The following is a 17,398-nucleotide window of genomic DNA, read 5'->3' on the forward strand; positions in this document are numbered from 1 at the left end:
ACTGCAGACTTGCTGTGTTTTCCTTGTATAGACTTAGAATTTGGAAGATAAAAGATTCTTAATAAAAGAAAAAGAATCTTGATGGTGGTCAGAATAGATTAAAGGGGAAAAGACGCCCCACCAATGTACGAAACAGCTTTTGTCATCCTTAAAATGATGCACATTTAATTTCAAAAAACTTGTTTAGAAAAGCAAAGTTACATCAGAAGTATTCTTAGACAACTGGATTTTTTAAATCCTTGAAAAATATGCATGGCTCAATTTAACAGAAGATGTAAGATATCAAATTCTATTTAAGAGATTGTTCTAAATGTGTTAAAATTGGATTTGCACATGGAAAAGAATCAGAGATACAGACAAATCAAAACATTGATTTAGGGAGGGGCCTGTGGGTAATTGTCTTCGTTTTGAATTTATATTATTTCATGAGGGTCTGTGATAAAATACCTTAAAAGTGTTGAATGTACCACAAGGTGGCAAAAGTTAATACTGACATTGTTGTTCAATTGCTAAGTCGTGTCCAAATCTTTGCAGTCCCATGGACTATAGCATGCCAGGCTTCCCTGTCCTTCACTGTCTTCTGGAGCTTGCTCAAACTCTTGTCCATTGAGTCAGCGATGTCATCCCACCATCTCATCCTCTGTCTTCCCCTTCTCCTCCTGCCTTTAGTCGTTCCCAGCACTGGGGTCTTTTCCAATGAGTCGGCTCTTTGGATCAGGTGGCCACAGTATTGGAGCTTCAGCTTCAGCATCAATACACAGATGGAAGAGCCATCAGAAGGGGGTTGAATTTTTAGCGAATTGCTCATTAGAGGAACTGGTCTTAGGAGAATGGGGTGTAGGCCCATTTTTCTAGAAGTACAAAGGGATAAATAGGAGCTTCTCAGTCAAATAAATCTAAGTCTGAGATTTCTGGCTGTGTGACCTCCAGGAATTCACTTAACAGATCTGAATATTGGTCTCATCGTCTTTAAAGTGACATTAAGAAGTGAAGATTGAAAGAGATGGTATACAAAGTGCAGAACAAATAATAAATGAGGCTACCCCTTTGAGCTGTGCTGTAGGGGCACCTGGTTGCCTGGGCACAAAAGGACTGCATTTCCTCCAGCCTTTCTGCAGTGTTTCCCAGGGACAGTTGTCAGCCCAGCACATTCATGCAATTTCCCAACTGCCGGTGGGCACAGGCAGTTGAGTCTCCTTAGCAAAACATCTATTTTAAATGTTTTCTTTTCAATTGAACATATGCACTTCTTTTTTTTTTTTAAATAGAATTAGATTTCATGAGTCATTGAAGGACAGAAGTTACTTCCTCCCCAAATTTGCTGTAGTGGCCCAGCAAGAACTCAGTTGCAAGGCATGCTGGGAGGGACGTCAACCCCGAATGCAAAAAGGGACAGTGAAGGGGATGAGGATGATTTTGCTTCTAGAGCTGGCCCCTGATGTCATGTCCATTGAGCACGAAGAGTGTCTAAGGGGTCCTTGTAATTTGGGGTCAAGTTTGGGTTGGCAGCGGTATCCAAGAATATGGTTTGATATAAGAGTGTTGCCGTAGGAAGTCTTGGCAGTAGTCTCTCTGGTTGAGTTGCAAGAAATAGAATACCCTTCTTTCAAATTAGCTGTTAAAAAAGAAAATATTGGAAAGAAACAACTGAAAGGCAATACCTGAGCCTCATGAAGATCTAGAATCTGTAACTTCAAGGCTTTCTAGACTAAATCTCTGTTTCTTTCTCCTTGCTTTCTTTGTTTTTCCCTGCTTATGGTAACATGGCTTCCCTAGCCCCTTGTTTGTCTGTCCCCCAAATTCCCCACATTCCAGTCCATACTCAGGAAAGAGAATCTGATTGGTTCAATATAGGTCAGTTGTTTTATTCCTAGTCCAATCACCTAGTAATTGACTACTAGCCCAGTAGGAAACTTTAAAAAGGAGTTGTATCTACAGGGAAGGAATAACTGGTGCTCTTGTCAGGTGGGAGACAGCATCTTGAGTCCAAGGAGATCAATTGGGTTGGAGCGGGATATAGCCTGCTGCTAACAGTACAAATAGGGTATTCAGTGTCTCCAAGGAGAGGAAGCTGGAGAGATAGGTGTCTGGGCCTTAGGCAACTAAATCCACCCAAGAATCTTGGGTGCCGGAAAGGAGCCATGAATGCAACCCAGGCATACGGAGCCGGGGTAGGTAGGAATTGACACAGCCTGCTTCTCTCTACCCTCTTGATGGTGACCTTTCACCATCATTGTGTGTGTTCATTCTGTAATCAAAGGTCCATAGAATTCCAAGGAAGAAGAGAGATGGCCCTAGCCCCAGTCCATGGGGTCGCAAAGAGTCGGACACAACTGAGCGACTGAACTGAACTTGGGAACTGTTTTCTATGTGGAAGGGCAAAGCTTAGAAAGCTGAAAATACAGTTAGAGGAGCATCAGATTGCATGATTCTGATAGTGATTCTTAGGCTACAGAATACAGAGAAAATAAGGAGTCACACCCTCATATGAATGAGGCTCCACCAGTTTGCACAGACTCTGTGTGCCTCATCTGTTACATCTTTGCAAATTCCATTTGGAGGAGAAGCTGTTCCTGTCCCTTCAAGGAGGCAGAGGAAGTTTAAGTAACTAATGCAAGATCTCAGAGTAAGCAGGATCCCTAGGATTTGCACTCAAGACAAGCTCATGCCACAGCTAGAGCCCTTAACTGCACAGTGTCTTGGGAGAAACAGATGGATCTCTGCAGTAAGAGAACAGTTTACAGACAGGATTGCTTCACCGACCAGCTTGGAAAATCATTAAAGATCATTAAATAGATTAACACTTACTGCACTCACCTTAGAGAGTGTACACACTTCGAGTTGCCCAGTTTGCTGATTTTCTCTGTCCGGGGCACCTTATTAAAAGTGCCAGGTGTCCTCCTGGCAGTCCCATGGGCATCGTGTCACATCTCACTTTCAATTGACTTAGAGGAACAGTGATTATCTCTTTAAATGCCCTGCCATTTCCGTAACCCCCCTGGTGAATTCTGTGCATGCAGCCCAGCCATTATTTTATTTTTAAAATTTTTTATTTGGCTGCCCTGGGTCTTAGTTATGGCATGTGGTATCTAGTTTCTCCTCCAGGCCCCCGCATTGGGAGCATGGTCTTAATCACTGGACCACCAGGGAAGTCCCCAGTCATTATCCTCATACTCACACTCCAAATTTGAGAAATGCTATCCAACCATTTTGTACGCTGCAGTGACAGACAGATATTTAATTTATTTACTGATTGAACATGAGAGGTCATGGGGAAAGGAAATTTAAAATTAACTGAAGTCGTTTCACGCTTCAGGGACAAGGGCAGTGTGTAAATGAAAAATCACCACAATAACGAGGACAATTAGGGAGGAACACTTTGAAAGTTGAGCAGACTGGCTAGTTTGAGGGGAAAGATGGTGAGCTTGCCTTTCGGAGCCTTTAATTGGAGTTGACAGTGGAACACCCACGTAGAAACGTCCTGTAGCCAGCTGGAGCTGACTGGAGCTCAGGAGAAAGGGAGAGGGTAGAAACTGAAGTCAAGATTCATCAGCCTAGAGCAGTGAGAGTTGATGTTTTGAGCTGTGACAAGTCCTCTTTGGAAAACAGAGCAAGTAGCCGGAGCCAAGCTGGACTTGGAGTCCAGACTCAATGAAAAAAGTGAAAGTGAAGTCGCTCAGTCGTGTCCGACTCTTTGCGACCCCATGGACTGTAGCCTACCAGGAACCTCAGTCCATGGGATTTTTCCAGGCAAGAATACTGGGATGGTTTGCCATTTCCTTCTCCAAGGGATCTTCCCGACCCAGGGATCAAACCCGGGTCTCCCGCATTGTAGACAGACGCTTTACCGTCTGAGCTACCAGACTCAATACATACTTTCTAATGTCCACATAGGAGAGGCCAGCACATAGGTCCTGATCCAGACCCACTGCATGTGACTAGGAGAAGGATCTTTAAAACCTTGGAATAATTTTATAGGAACAGTGGGAGAACAAAGTCAAATTTTAGGGCATTATGTGGGGGGGAACGGCGGGGGGGAATGGGCTTCCCAGGTAGCTCAGATGGTAAAGAATCTGCCTGCAATGCAGGAGAACCAGGTTCGATTCCCGAGTTGGGCAGATCCCCTGAAGAAGGGAATGGCTACCAGTTCTGGTTTTCATGGACAGAGGAGCCTGGCGGGCTACAGCCCATGGGATCATAAAGAGTCAGACACGACCGAGCAGACTATCTATGGGGGGAATAATTGTGTTAGAATTGGAGGTGTTGGTTGAAGGCCATTTCGTGAGCTGAAGTCCCCAGAGCTCGCTGTCTGTACCTGCTGTGTAGTTTCTCTGAACACATCCTACTTTAGAAGATGGCTTGAGTTCATCATGTATTTGTCTTAACCAAGATTCTGAATTCTCTGAAGGCAAGACCTGCATCTTATCAGTTTTGTTCCTTTAACTCCTAACACCGTGACTTACAAAAATAAATGCTCAGTAAAAGTTCTAAAAAGTTCACTTCCCTGCTCAGGATGAGCTCTAGGTTGCCCTTGGCAGTGTTTTCCAAATTTTAATCTTCCTTGCTCTGGAGTGGGAGATGAACTTGGTGGTACAGGGACGTTTGTTTTTAAAATAAGGCATTTAAGGGATTGATGTACCAAAAGCAGACGGGTTATAGTGTAGAATCAACAGAGTCCCGGTGGACATTTATTTTTTTACAGAGGAAACAATGAATCTCCATTTGTGAATTTGATATGAAGTTTTAAAAATTTTAAGTAACTGTGTTTAAGTAAAAAAAAAGTGAGTTAATGAGAAAATATTTCAAAATAAGTAAAGTTTAGTAAATGAGTTAGATGATATACTCAGTAAAGATCTTAAAGTGAGGAGACTGAAGTTTGGGTGGATGGCCCCACTCCTCTTTTGGAACTCCATGCATTCTACTCGCAGTGCTGTTGTTGTTCAGACACGTCTGATTCTTTGCGACCCCATAGACTGCACACCCCAGGCCTCCCTGTCCTTCACCGTCTCCTGGAGTTTGCTCAAACTCGTGTCCATTGAGTCAGTGATGTTGTCCAGCCATCTCATCCTCTGCTGCTTCCTTCTCCTTCTGCCCTCAGTCTTTCCCAGCAGCAGGGTCTTTTCCAGTGAGTCGGCTCTTCACATCAGTAGCTGTAAAATCAGGGGCTTCAAATGCTAGTGATATTTTTTCACAGTACGCATCAAAATAAACACAGAACTATAAAGGTAAAACCATATGTATCCATAGCCCACCTAAAATTATCTCCCTCCCCATTTTAGGAAACGTTGCTATTTGGAGGTTTATCTGGTCTCCCCACTTGCCTGGGGAATCCTTACTGTCGGGCACCACGGATCATTCACAGCAGCATTTCTGGCAATAGAAGAGCCTGGCATAGAGTGGGCATCATTAAGTATTTGCTCGGAAAATGAAAGGACAGCAAGATGCCAGCCGTAACGTTTAATAGCTGAAGCGCCAGTATGCCAACACCACACTCGGTACAGTTCAGAGACGACAGATCTCAGGGTGGCCCCACATACAGTTCAAGGTAGAAACAGACCACAGAACATGGCATTATCCACCCTGGAGCTCTCTCCCTGATGTTGGGATTCTAACTAATGAGTTTGGGGGTGGGGGGGCAAGTTGAGTTCTTTCAAGCAGAAAGCAAGCTCCTGAAATCTCTCCCTCACTTACTTCTCTCTCTGTGGCCAATGCCATCTGCTAGTTTTAAAAATAATTTTTAAAAGCAAGTGTTTTGGTTCTCTTCAACGTGCAGCAAAGACAGATGCTATTTTTAGGCTTGTTTTCTATCAAAAAACCCCTTAAGAACCAGGGGTTGGTTGTCGGCAGTTCTGGCTGACTGTCTCCACTCTGCCACTAACTTGTAAGTGACCTTTTTGCAAATCTCATATGCCTTGGACACTGAGAACAGAAGTGATAATTCTGTCTCTCATTAGAGATGTTGAGAGGGTGAAGTAGCGTCGGGGTGAGAAAGTCTTACAATAGTTCAAAAATAATTGATTAACCCGTACCCTTCCCTTGTGGTCTGCCAGCTTTTTTGACACATGGCTGAATTTCTATATCCCCTCCCTTCCCCCCTGGACAGAGAGCTCTCAGACAGGAGGACACACCCACATATCCATGCAGTGTCTGGGTGAGAACCTTACACAGGAAGCTGTGTAATAAGAGGTTAGAAGTGTAGACTCTGAAACCAACCTGCCCAGGTTCAAATCCTGCCAGAAATGGTAATCCTCGTCACGTTGAATTGTTCAGAGAGATAAATGAGATAAAATATATGAAGCGCTTTGTCACATAGCAAGTGCTCACAAGGTGGCAGCTTTATTGAATGGTTGTTATTCTAATTATTGGACACTCATTATACATTTGACAGATGCACATATGACTGTTATGTATAACACCAAGTTCTGTGCGCTGTAAGGAAGATTTTTTTTAATGGTAGATTAAACCTTTGCTGATTGGCCACCATCATGTTGTTGTTCAGTTGCTCAGTTGTGTCTGACTCTTTGCAACCCCATAGACTGCAGCACGCCAGGTTTCCCTGTCCTTCACTGTCTTCTGGAGTTTGTTCAAACTCATGTCCATTGAGTTGATGGTGCCATCTGACCATCTCAACCTTTGTCACCCCCTTCTCCTCATGTTTAAATACTTTATATATGTACTTACTCTATAGGACAGGTGAATCATGTCCACTTTACAGGCAGAGAGAAAGCTGGAGGTTTGAGAGGTTAAGTAACAGCAGTTACAGAGCTAATACATGGTGGAGAGAAACTTGAAATCCTGTATTGATTTCATCGGACCCTTTGCCCTACACATCACTTCTCTCCTAACCGCTCCTGGTTTAACAGCCCCACACAATAGCTTCATGACTTCTGACAGCAAATCCCTCTTTTAAATTGGCGACCCCGCCACTCCAACATATAAATAAAACCCAAACACATATTTCACAACATGACCAGTCCTGGAAGCCACACACAGGACTTCTACAGCATCCTGTTGGTTACAGAAGTCAGTCCAGTTCGTAGAGGGAAGGGACGACACCAGGATGTGAACATCGGGCAGTGAAAATCACTGGAGGGGGGTGCCTCGTGGAGGCTGGCTCCCACGGCTGCCTATTACCCATCATATGATTATTCACGTAGTAGTCTTCTCTCTTTATTAAAATTATTTTTCTCTGAAATGATGGCCATTAAGTCACAAGGTTGATGTGTTGATTGTATTTTCCAGTACAAACGAGTAAATTTAGCATTATTAATTTTTTCTAAATATTTATTTTTTACTGTGCTGGGTCTTCATTGCTGCACAGGCTTTTCCCTAGTTGCAGTGCATGGGGGCTACTCTCTAGTTGCGGTGTGTGAGCTTCTCATTACGGTGGCCTCTCGTTGCGGCTCCAGGGTTGTAGAGCAAGGCTCGGTAGTTATGGCGCATGGGCTTAGTTGCTCTGCGGCATGTGGGATCTTCACAGATCGGGATTCGAACTTGTATCTCCTGCACTGGCAAGTGGATTCTCTGCCACTGAATCACCAGGGAAGTCCAGTGTTATTCATTTTTTAAAAAATTTCAGAGACTTTTCTGATGGTCCAGTGGCTTAAGACTCTGCACTCCTAATTCGAGGGGCCTGGGTTCGGTCCCTGATTGGGCAACTAGATCCCACATGCTGCAACTAAGAGTTTGCATGCCGCAACTAAAAACCAGCACAGCCAAATAAACAAAAAGATTTTTTAAAAAATTTCACATTCTTCCTGTGTTCACTTGTGTACTTCCAGTGGCACAAATACTCCATTTGGGGAATCAAGGCACCTGGCCTGTCGTGGAGTCCTGGGGGGTTGGATCATAAATCTCAGCTATTACCTGCTCTCCATCCGGGGCCCAAGAAACTCCAGAAGGCTGACTTTGCTCTTTGCTGTCTCCTCCAGGATCGCCTGTACTTCGTGATGGAGTATGTGAACGGCGGTGACCTCATGTACCACATCCAGCAAGTGGGCCGGTTCAAGGAGCCTCACGCCGTGTAAGTGGTGCAGTGCTTTTCCCTTGGGATGAATGAGTGGGTGGTTAGTTCCTTTGGGTTTTTAGCCAAATAAGAATTTTAAATATCTTGGGCTTCTTTAAGAGAAATGTGTGGCCGGGACAGAGGGTGTTCTGCTGAGATGGGCTACTTGTTTCTTGCTTAACACCTGCTAAGAGCTGGAAGCTTGAAAATCACAGCTGTTTCTTGACCTCCACGTTTTGCCCCTGGCTCTTAAGGAAAGCCCTAAAAATTCCTTGGGGAATGTCACTGTAGGTTTTGTGTTTTCCTTTGCCCATATTGGTTGAGAGCTTGCCATGTGCCAGGCTCAGAGATTTGAGAGACTTGCTCATGGTCACAGAGCTCGTGTGAGGCAGACCCAGAATTCTGACCCAGATCTTCCTTGCTCACGTTCTCACTCCCTCCTAGCTGTCCTCATTCCAGGGAGATGAAAGCTCAAGCTGCATAGTGACTATACTCTGTGGCTCTTGGAGTGGGGAGACTGACTCTGGGTTTTTGGAGATCTATTTCCCCTGCTGAGTCCGTTCCATCACCTTCAGTCCACAAGGCAGCCGGTCTCTTTTTTCTGGAACACATTTCATCCTGTGTCTCCCTGCAGTTGGTGAATAGGAGCATGGCAAGTCACAGGATCGCCAGCGATAACCTCTCCTAGGGAGGTTGCTGGGCTCCTGCTGTCCCCTCTAGAATGCGCATGGGCCGCACCCAGGGCCCCATCCTGTCGTTGCAGAGGCCTCCTGGCTCCCGTGCAGCTCAGCCTTTCCCCCTCTCCTCCCCCCTGCCCAGGTCATGAGCACTGGTTCTGGGAGGGTTACCATTTCCGTGCTTCCAGGTCATGCCATTTGCGTGTCTTGGCACAATTCTAATGGGTTGGTTAGAAGTAAAAGGACTTCTAACATCTAATTAACCACTGACCTTCATTCCATTATCCCATGAGACACATTGTCAGGACACTTTACAGAGTTCCCCAAAGCCCTGCCCAGCCTTTATAACCGGGCTTTCTGATTCTCCCCAAATCTCTCTCTTAGATTTTGAAAATGAAAAGCTAACACTTCAGCCAGATGCTGTTTCCAATTATGGCTGTGCTATTTATTAGCTGTGTAACTTGATCAGGGTATTTCATGTCACTAAGCCTCAGTTTCCTCATTTGAGGAACAGGGAGGTAATTATAGCACCTTGTTGTTGTTTAGTCGCTGAGTTGTGTCTGACTTTTTTGTGACCCCCATGGATTGTAGCCTGCCTGGCTCCTCTGTCTATGGGATTTCCCAGGCAAGAATAGTGGAGTGGGTTGCCATTTCCTTCTCCAGGGGATCTTCCCAACCTAGGGATTGAACTTGCGTCTCTTGCATTGGCAGGCATATTCTTTACCACAGAGCCATTACCCTGTAAGATTATTGTTAAGGTTTAATCAGATAATAACCTGAAATGATACAAGGTCAATGGTAAGCCTTCAACAGATGTTAGGTGTTGTCATTGAGGTATTTTAACTTGTTATCATCTGAAACGATCCTTCTCCAGCCAGTTCATCATATCCTGTGGCCTCCTCCCCACTAAACAGTTGCTGAACCTCTGCCCACCCCCACTTGGTCTTTAAAGCAGCCTCATAGCTCTCCAAACCCTGTCCATCTGTCTAGACTCCCATACTTCATTTTATGAGATGTGTGGTTGACCATCCATGGTAAGACATTCATGCCTTACGCCCAGTTCAATATTGTATTGAATTCTGAGAGTTGCCGGGCATATGGTGTCCTTGAATTTCTCCATTGCTTTTTTTTTTTTTAATTTCAGATTTTACGCTGCAGAAATTGCCATCGGTCTGTTCTTCTTGCAGAGCAAGGGCATCATTTACCGGTAAGCGAACACTGCTGTACTTTCCATCTCCTCGGCTCCCTCGGCTCCTCCCTTCCCTGCCTCTTTCTTTAACTGCTTTTAAAATTAGAATCCACGGTGGGGGAGGAATCCTCCAGTACTAACTTGGGCATGTGCTCTGCCAGGCAGCATCGCCCACTGCCCTGGCAAAGTTTGGGCAGCTCTGTATGATGATAGAAGATCTTGATGGACTCTGCCTCCAGGGATGGTTCGGAGCCTCAGATGTGAGACCATTTGCTCTAAGAGAAGGAGGCTAACCACTGGGGACCCAGCGCGTCCTTCTCTTGCCGGTGGACCCCACATTTGGGAAGCAAGCAAAGACTCTGGGCTGGCAGAATGTGCTGGATCATATTATTATGAAACAAATTTCTTTCTTTCTGTTTCCTTTCTTTCTCTCTCTCCCTTTCTTTCTTTCTTTTTGTGCTATGTAGCTACAGTTTGGGAATGGATCTCTGAGTAGCTTGCCCTGAAAGACAGGATTAAGTTCAGGACTTGGCATTTGCTCGTTTTTGGAGGAACAAGTGTATGATCATAGTCGGATGAGTCATCCCACTTTATATCTCATGCAAGGCAGACTGTGGAGCCTGGGGCTGCTATTTGTCAGTGAGTCCAGGGTGTATAATTCTCCTTATACCACATGGATGCAAGCATTACAGTGCAGGCTCAGGCTGGTTTGTTATACAAGGGAGGCTGGCATGTGGCACGGGGCTTCCAAAGGACACTTGGCCCTGGCAAGGGTCTGTTTAAATGATCTTGAAGAGTCATCAAAGTCCATTTGATTCACTGAGTGGACAAACATTTATTGGAAGCCCACCATATCATATACTGGCCTCTACTCTAGGTGGGGGGATGCAGTGTGAAGAAAACAAAGGCCAGCCTTTGTAGAGCTCATATCCCAGTGGTGGAAGACAGATCCCGTAAATCGTGAAAATGCTGTCTGTAGTGAGGAGTACTATGGAGGAAAGTCAAGCAGAGGACGGGGCTGATGCGGGCTGGTGGGGGGTGCTTGCCTGACATCCCATAGAGAGCGTGAGATTGGAATCTGAAGAGTTAGGGAGGATCCTCAGAGGCCTGGTCTTCCCAAAGCAACTGAAGGACATGGAAATAAAAGGCATAAAGGGATTAGCCTGGTGATCTCAAGGCAGAAGGTGGAAGTGAGGCTGTGGGCCCTGGTGGTATGAGGGATGGAAGGTGAGGGCCTTGCCAGAATCCTGCAGAGTCCTGGGGCTTTTTTTCCCACTCCTTGAGGTAGCAGATCCTGAGTGCACTGAGTCCCCACTCTGCCTGTGTGCTCCTGATAACGGAGGAATGAAGGTCAAGAAGCAGAGCGGCTTTACCTGGCACAATCCTGATCTCAGTAAAGAAATAGAGACAGCAAGCAATCATAATAATTTCAGCTGTAAATAGTGTAGTCATTCTACCCATGCTCACCCTCAATGAACTTGTGTTACCATGTATGCATGAAACGGGGCCCATGAAGCCTCTGATTCCCCCAGTTTCCCCTTTGACTGTCAGAGTGGGAGCATCTTGTTGTACTGAAGGTATTTCTGGTATTGAAAGGTACACATTATCTCCCGTATGACATGAAGACCCCTACATTCAAGCTGATGACTTCAGCTAGTGCTTAAACCAAAGAACAGGGGATCATGGGTAATTGTTCACTCTATACGATTTTCTCCTTACATGCTGACACTTGAATCTGACTCTTCTATGGGGTGGGCTTCCACCAGAATAGAATCAGGCACTTAAGCATTGTTGAGAAGATAAAATAAGGGACTGCAAATCTATTAGAAGAAAACTCAGTCCCAGGTGAGGAACCAGGACAGGAAATTATTTGAGTTCTTGCCAACAGGGCTGGGATTCAAGGCAAGGTTTCTAATATATCAGGGAACTAGATTGGAATCTGGGATCCATTGGTCCAGGTCATAAAATCCAAAGATTAGGATTCTAGGTGGTAGACCATGCCTAAATGCAAAGCTTTTTCTCCTAACTGTACGTTCTTCCTTTCCTCCTCCATTGTATTTGTCATTCTTTTAAGCCACTCACCCTCTGAACCCCTTTCATTTGTGGGTAGGAATGGAGTCCATATCTTCCTCTAAAGATTTAACACACCAGGTACTTTTTGTAGCCTCCCTATAGGAAGAACAGACACACAACTCAGACTCTGATGCTCGTCACATTCACTGAAGACCTTGAATCAGAAGTTAGTGACCAAGAAGCAGAGCCTGTAGAATGGAGAGTGGACGTAATCATCAGCTATGTCTGGTTTCCAGAGGTGTGAGGGGAAGTGGTTCTTAGGAATAGCATCCAGAGTCCAGCATTAGGGCTTCATGGAATAAGGGGCAATGTCTATACCCAATGGTGACATCAGTGGCATCTTCACTGGGTCATTTCTGTGCTGGTTAGTCATTGTTCATGGCTGCCTAGCCTCCAAGCCTGGTTCTCCAGCCTTTTTGGAGATTCTCAGCGCTCCTCCAATTCCTTTCTAAAAACTCCTTTTTTGGTTGAAATAGTCAGAGTTGGTTTGTTTTTTTTTTTGTTTTTTTTTTCTCACAATCAGGAACTTTGGTGGAGACAGCAATTGATAATCAAATGAAAACTGCAAAAAATTTACATGACAGAAGATAAATGGTTTTATAAATTCACAGACATTGATTTCATGGTGGCAGAGTCTTTTTAGAGGCTTCCTTGATGGCTCAGCGGGTAAAGAATCCACCTGCAATGCAGGAGACACGGGTTCGATCTCTGGTTTGAGAAGATCCCCTGGAGGAGGGCATGGCTACCCACTCCAGTATTCTTGCCTGGAGAATCCCAGGAGCCTGGCGGGCTACAGTCCAAAGGGTCGCAAAGAGTCGTACGTGACTGAGCGACTAAGCACATGCACAGTCTTTTTAAATATTATAAATGCCCTTCTTCTTCATTTGGATCTCTGGTTATTTCTACAGCTCTCGAGTAAAGAGGATGAGGACTCAGATTTGTCCTCTCTGAGGACCATGGCTGGAGATGTTGGGTGAGGGGAAGTTGAAAGCCTTCCAAACTTAGTGTCTGATTTGTAGATCGCCATCTTTGGAGTGTGTCTTGATTTTGCTCCTGTTGGATTTGTGAACATGAAGACATCTGGCCAGCCCCCTTTAGAAACACAGACGAGGATTTATTACGTTAAACAGAAGAATGGAGTGGACTGTCAAAACATTATTATGTGACATTATTATGTGACAGTTTGCTCTGGCCCCACGACCTGCTGGCTCGTAGCAGCTGAAGTTCCTTTTCTATAATAGACGGAGATGTCATCACTTCTGGGGTTGCCCCAACTGCCTGTTTAGGGGCTTGTGGTCAGGCTGAGGGAAATGTCATGGGTCTTTGTCAATCAAATCACATGCAGACGTGGTATGTTTATTGCTTCCGAGTCTAGCTTTTCTAAGTTCTAACCTGGCCTTCAGAGACCACTGTGGCTTGTACAGAAGTGTGAAGGTTGGATGTGGGTAGTACTGTGGACAACACTAGAGATTCTAGGATGTTGCTGTTGGTAAACATTGGGGTGCAAATGGGCTTCCCTCTGGGTGAAGAGACCTCACAGACACAGACAGGAGATGCCAGGATATATTTTCAGCTTGTATTCTTTTAGTTGAAAATTATGACAGCAACTCGATTCAAATGAACTTTCATTAAAAGAGGCATGTTATGGCTGACATAACTGAAAAGTCTAGGACTGGGGTTCAAATGACGTTATGAGCATTTATTTGCTTCCTCTGAGTTCTGCTATATCTATAGTAGCTTTCTTCTCTCTACCTGGTGACCCCTTGTGCATCTAGACTTAGTTTCTACCACCCGAGCAATCCTGATGTAAAAAGAGTTCATCTCTTTCCTGATGGTGCCAGCAAAAATGTTGGGGCTGATGTTAATGTTCAAAGGCTTTGATCAGCTCATATGGGGTCACAGGGCCATTCCTGAACTGTGACCAGGAACTGTGATCCCCCGTGACTAGCAGGGTGGAGTATTTCCACAGGCCAGGACAGGCCCACACGACCACTCCTGGAACTGGGAGTTAAGATCAGCATCACCAACTTCACATGGCTTGAAAATCAAGGAAGCTGTTTCTTCAAAGAAATATTAGCATGTTCTCACCCCCAAGATGCTAGAATAGGCAGAGCCACAGATGTCCACCACCCAGCGAAGGTGATTTGAGGGAGAGATCTGAATTGAATGGTAGATCCCTTCACCTCTCAGAAAGTTGGATTTCTAATGGGATTGAGGAAGTCTGGCCCATAGATCATACCTACTCATGGGTGCTGAAACACCCAAGTGATGACTTTGGTATCAGTGTTAAGGGAAAGTGTAATGATATTGGAGTCATCAGATATGCTGGAAATGTGCAGGGGTCCCCAGACACCAGACTTTCCCCATCAACACAGATGAAGCAGGATGAGTGGAGCCCACGTCGTTTAGGGCATCACTCTTTGAAGGTGATACCTCCCTCATCCTCTGTTACAGTAACCTCCCCTGTTCCCGTCCACCTCATCATCCTTCTTATTTCCTTCATATCATTCATCAGAAGCTGCAATAAGCATGCTTATAGATTTGAATACTTGGTAATTGACTTTATCCCTCGACTAGAATTTAATCTGAATAAGAGCAAGATGCTTGATTATCTTGTTCCTAATATATACTTCGCTCCAAGCATAGTGTCTGTCACAAAGTATGTGTGCAATAAATATTTTTTGATTGGAAGTCAGTAGAAACCCCTGGGTTCATGACCTAGGAACTAGCTTAGGGGAGCTTGGGGTACTTGGTGATAAACAAGATGCTCTCAATCAGGTTTTTTTTTTTTCTCCATGCTCTTCAGAGATATTTTTTAAATGATAGTTTTGTGTAAAACCTTCCTATGAAATGGAAGGGATCCTGAGGTTGCAAAGGTCAGCTCTAGAGATGCCCCCCAGATAAAGGACACTTCTGTGGATGCTCTGCCCAGATGGAGGAAGCTTCTATTTTATTTAGCTGTCTGTGGATCACTCTTCTCAGAGTTGCTGTCTCATTGCGTTCTCCCGAGACACTTGGCACAGTTGCCGCTGCAGGAAAAGAAAAGCACAGAGGTTTGCAGACCCTCGTGTCTCCCTGCCAGATTATAAGCTATTGGAGGGTGAGGACTGGGTTGTGCTCACTGCTGTGCCCCGACCAGGCATGGTACAGCATTCCGCACGTAATGAGTGGATGTTGGTTGACTCAAAAGAAATAGCATTTAATTCAGTCCCTAAATCTGTGTCCCCACAGTGACCTGAAACTTGACAATGTGATGCTGGATTCCGAGGGCCACATCAAGATCGCTGACTTTGGCATGTGTAAGGAAAACATCTGGGACGGGGTGACAACCAAGACCTTCTGTGGCACCCCAGACTACATCGCCCCCGAGGTGAGCTGACGCCATCCCCTCGGGCGTGTCTGTGTTGTGCTGATGTCTTCCCTGAGCCCTAGGTGGCCACACTGCAGCTGGGTGAGTCCAAGGGGTACCAGACAAGCGGGACCTCAGGCTGGTCCTTCTCCTAGACTCTAACTCGTTCCTCTGCGATCACACATGTAAATTAACTTAGCATACATCCCAGAAGCTCAGACCCAAAATACATCAAGGTTTGGGAGAAAACTTAAATAAAACTCAAAAGAACCATCCACCACACATCAGTAAGATTCTTCGTCAAGCTGCTGTGGCTCATGGCCATATGATACCTCCTAATTATGCCACTGAAACGTGTGTTCAGGGGAGAGGGAAAGGAGAGGAGTAAGAGAAAGAGAGATTGATTCCCGGGACAGGATCTGAGTGCTCACAGGTATGCAGTAAGTTGTGCTCAATCCTAGAAGACTCAGCATTTTTCTTCCTGTGATTAAGATATAAATGAAAGTGTGAAGATTTATTTTAGTGCCTCCCCCTCCCTTCCCAGAGGAAGCGGTCAGTTGCAGGATGGATTTCCCCAACGTGTCATGGTACAAAAACTTGTGCCAGATGATAGCCTCCCTTTTTCTCTGAATTGGTGCTCAGGAAGGTGGCATCCTGCAATCTGTTACTGGATTTTTATGGCAAGGAACTGCAAGCTTGGCATAGAGTCTTGGAAATGGACATTCTAGAATTCCTCTCTTCTTAACTGTTAAGGTTTCATATGTAACAATGGTGATGGGAGGACCCGTGTCACTAAGTAGCTTGGCACTGAATTTAAAACCTGCCTACCCTGTTACCAAAACTCTTCCTCTTTTAGGAATCTAGTTTGCAACATACACACACAGACACACAAACACACACCATGCCCGGAAGGATGTGTCTTCAAAGTCCTTTCTTCATTGCAGCACTATTTTTAATAGTGAAAAATAGGACACAGTCTCAGTGACTACCAGTGAAGGAAAAGGGTTGCAATTCATATTAAGAAATATTATGCAGCCCTTGTAAAGATCAGAACACACCTGTCTGTACTAACTTGAACAGTGTTTGTTAATCAAGGGATGGACATAGACTGAATGATTTATAGTATGGAATACTGTGCTGTGCTTAGTCGTTCAGCCATGTTCAACTCTTTGTGACCCCATGGTCTGTAGCCCACCAGGCTCCTCTGTCCATGGGGTTCTCCAGGCAAGAATACTGGAGTGGGTTGCCATGTCCTCCTCAGTGTGGAATACTATTAGACATCAATTCAAAAAGTGAATGAGATGTTTATGCAGATATGGAAATATTGTTGAGAGGAAAAAATCAAGCTACAGAATGATAAATACAGTATGATGCCATTTATGGTAAATAACAACACAAGGAACACTGCTATATGTTTCTTACAAGTATTTAGATATGCATGCAGAAGTATAGGAAATGCATGAAGAGTCCAGACTGGTTTTACAACACTGGTTACCTCTGAGGGTAAGGCCATTGTAAAGGAAAATTAGCTTAATCTGTATACTGTTTTAATATTCCACAAGGTAAATGTATTTATGTATTACTTGAGGAATTGCAAAGTAATTGCAAAGGAAAAGGAATTGCAAAGGAATTGCAAAGTAATCCTTTGAGCACTTAACCCTTTATTAGGACCCAATGGAGTTTTTTCCTGTGTGGCATACATTGCTTTATTATCATTGTGTTAATTAGTTAGGATATCAGATACAGTTCCTTGATCTGCTGTGAGTTCAGTGATCTCTGGTTCACAAGGCCTGTTGCCCTTTACCATCACCTGGGGAGCTTTTGTTATTTTTTTAATTGATTAATTTCTTCCCCCTCTACACAGCATCGCAGGATCTTAGTTCCCCAACCGGGAATAGAACCCTTGCATTGGAAACTCAAAGTCTTTAACCACTGGATGGCCAGGGAAGTCCCTGGGGAGCTTTTAAAATGGGGATGGCCAGGCATCACCCTAGATGAATGGAATCAGAATCACTGCGGAGTGGGCCCCCACATGTGTGGTTTACAAAGATTCCTGGATGTTTGTCAAGCCCTAAGTCGCGTTACCGGGGACACTGCCTCCTCCC

At 44.8% G+C, this 17,398-nt stretch overlaps 1 protein-coding gene across 1 annotated transcript in view; it reads left to right on the plus strand.

The window, feature by feature from the left end:
* PRKCB (protein kinase C beta) overlaps positions 1 to 17,398 on the plus strand; it is a 358,135-nt gene that overhangs the window by 305,197 nt on the left and 35,540 nt on the right. Inside the window, 3 exon segments of the mRNA XM_070461044.1 lie at positions 7,932 to 8,023; positions 9,827 to 9,889; positions 15,176 to 15,314. Coding sequence (XP_070317145.1) covers positions 7,932 to 8,023; positions 9,827 to 9,889; positions 15,176 to 15,314 — 294 coding nt within the window.

This window comes from Odocoileus virginianus, chromosome 33 (genome assembly GCF_023699985.2).
Source record: "Odocoileus virginianus isolate 20LAN1187 ecotype Illinois chromosome 33, Ovbor_1.2, whole genome shotgun sequence".
NCBI classification, from domain to species: domain Eukaryota; kingdom Metazoa; phylum Chordata; class Mammalia; order Artiodactyla; family Cervidae; genus Odocoileus; species Odocoileus virginianus.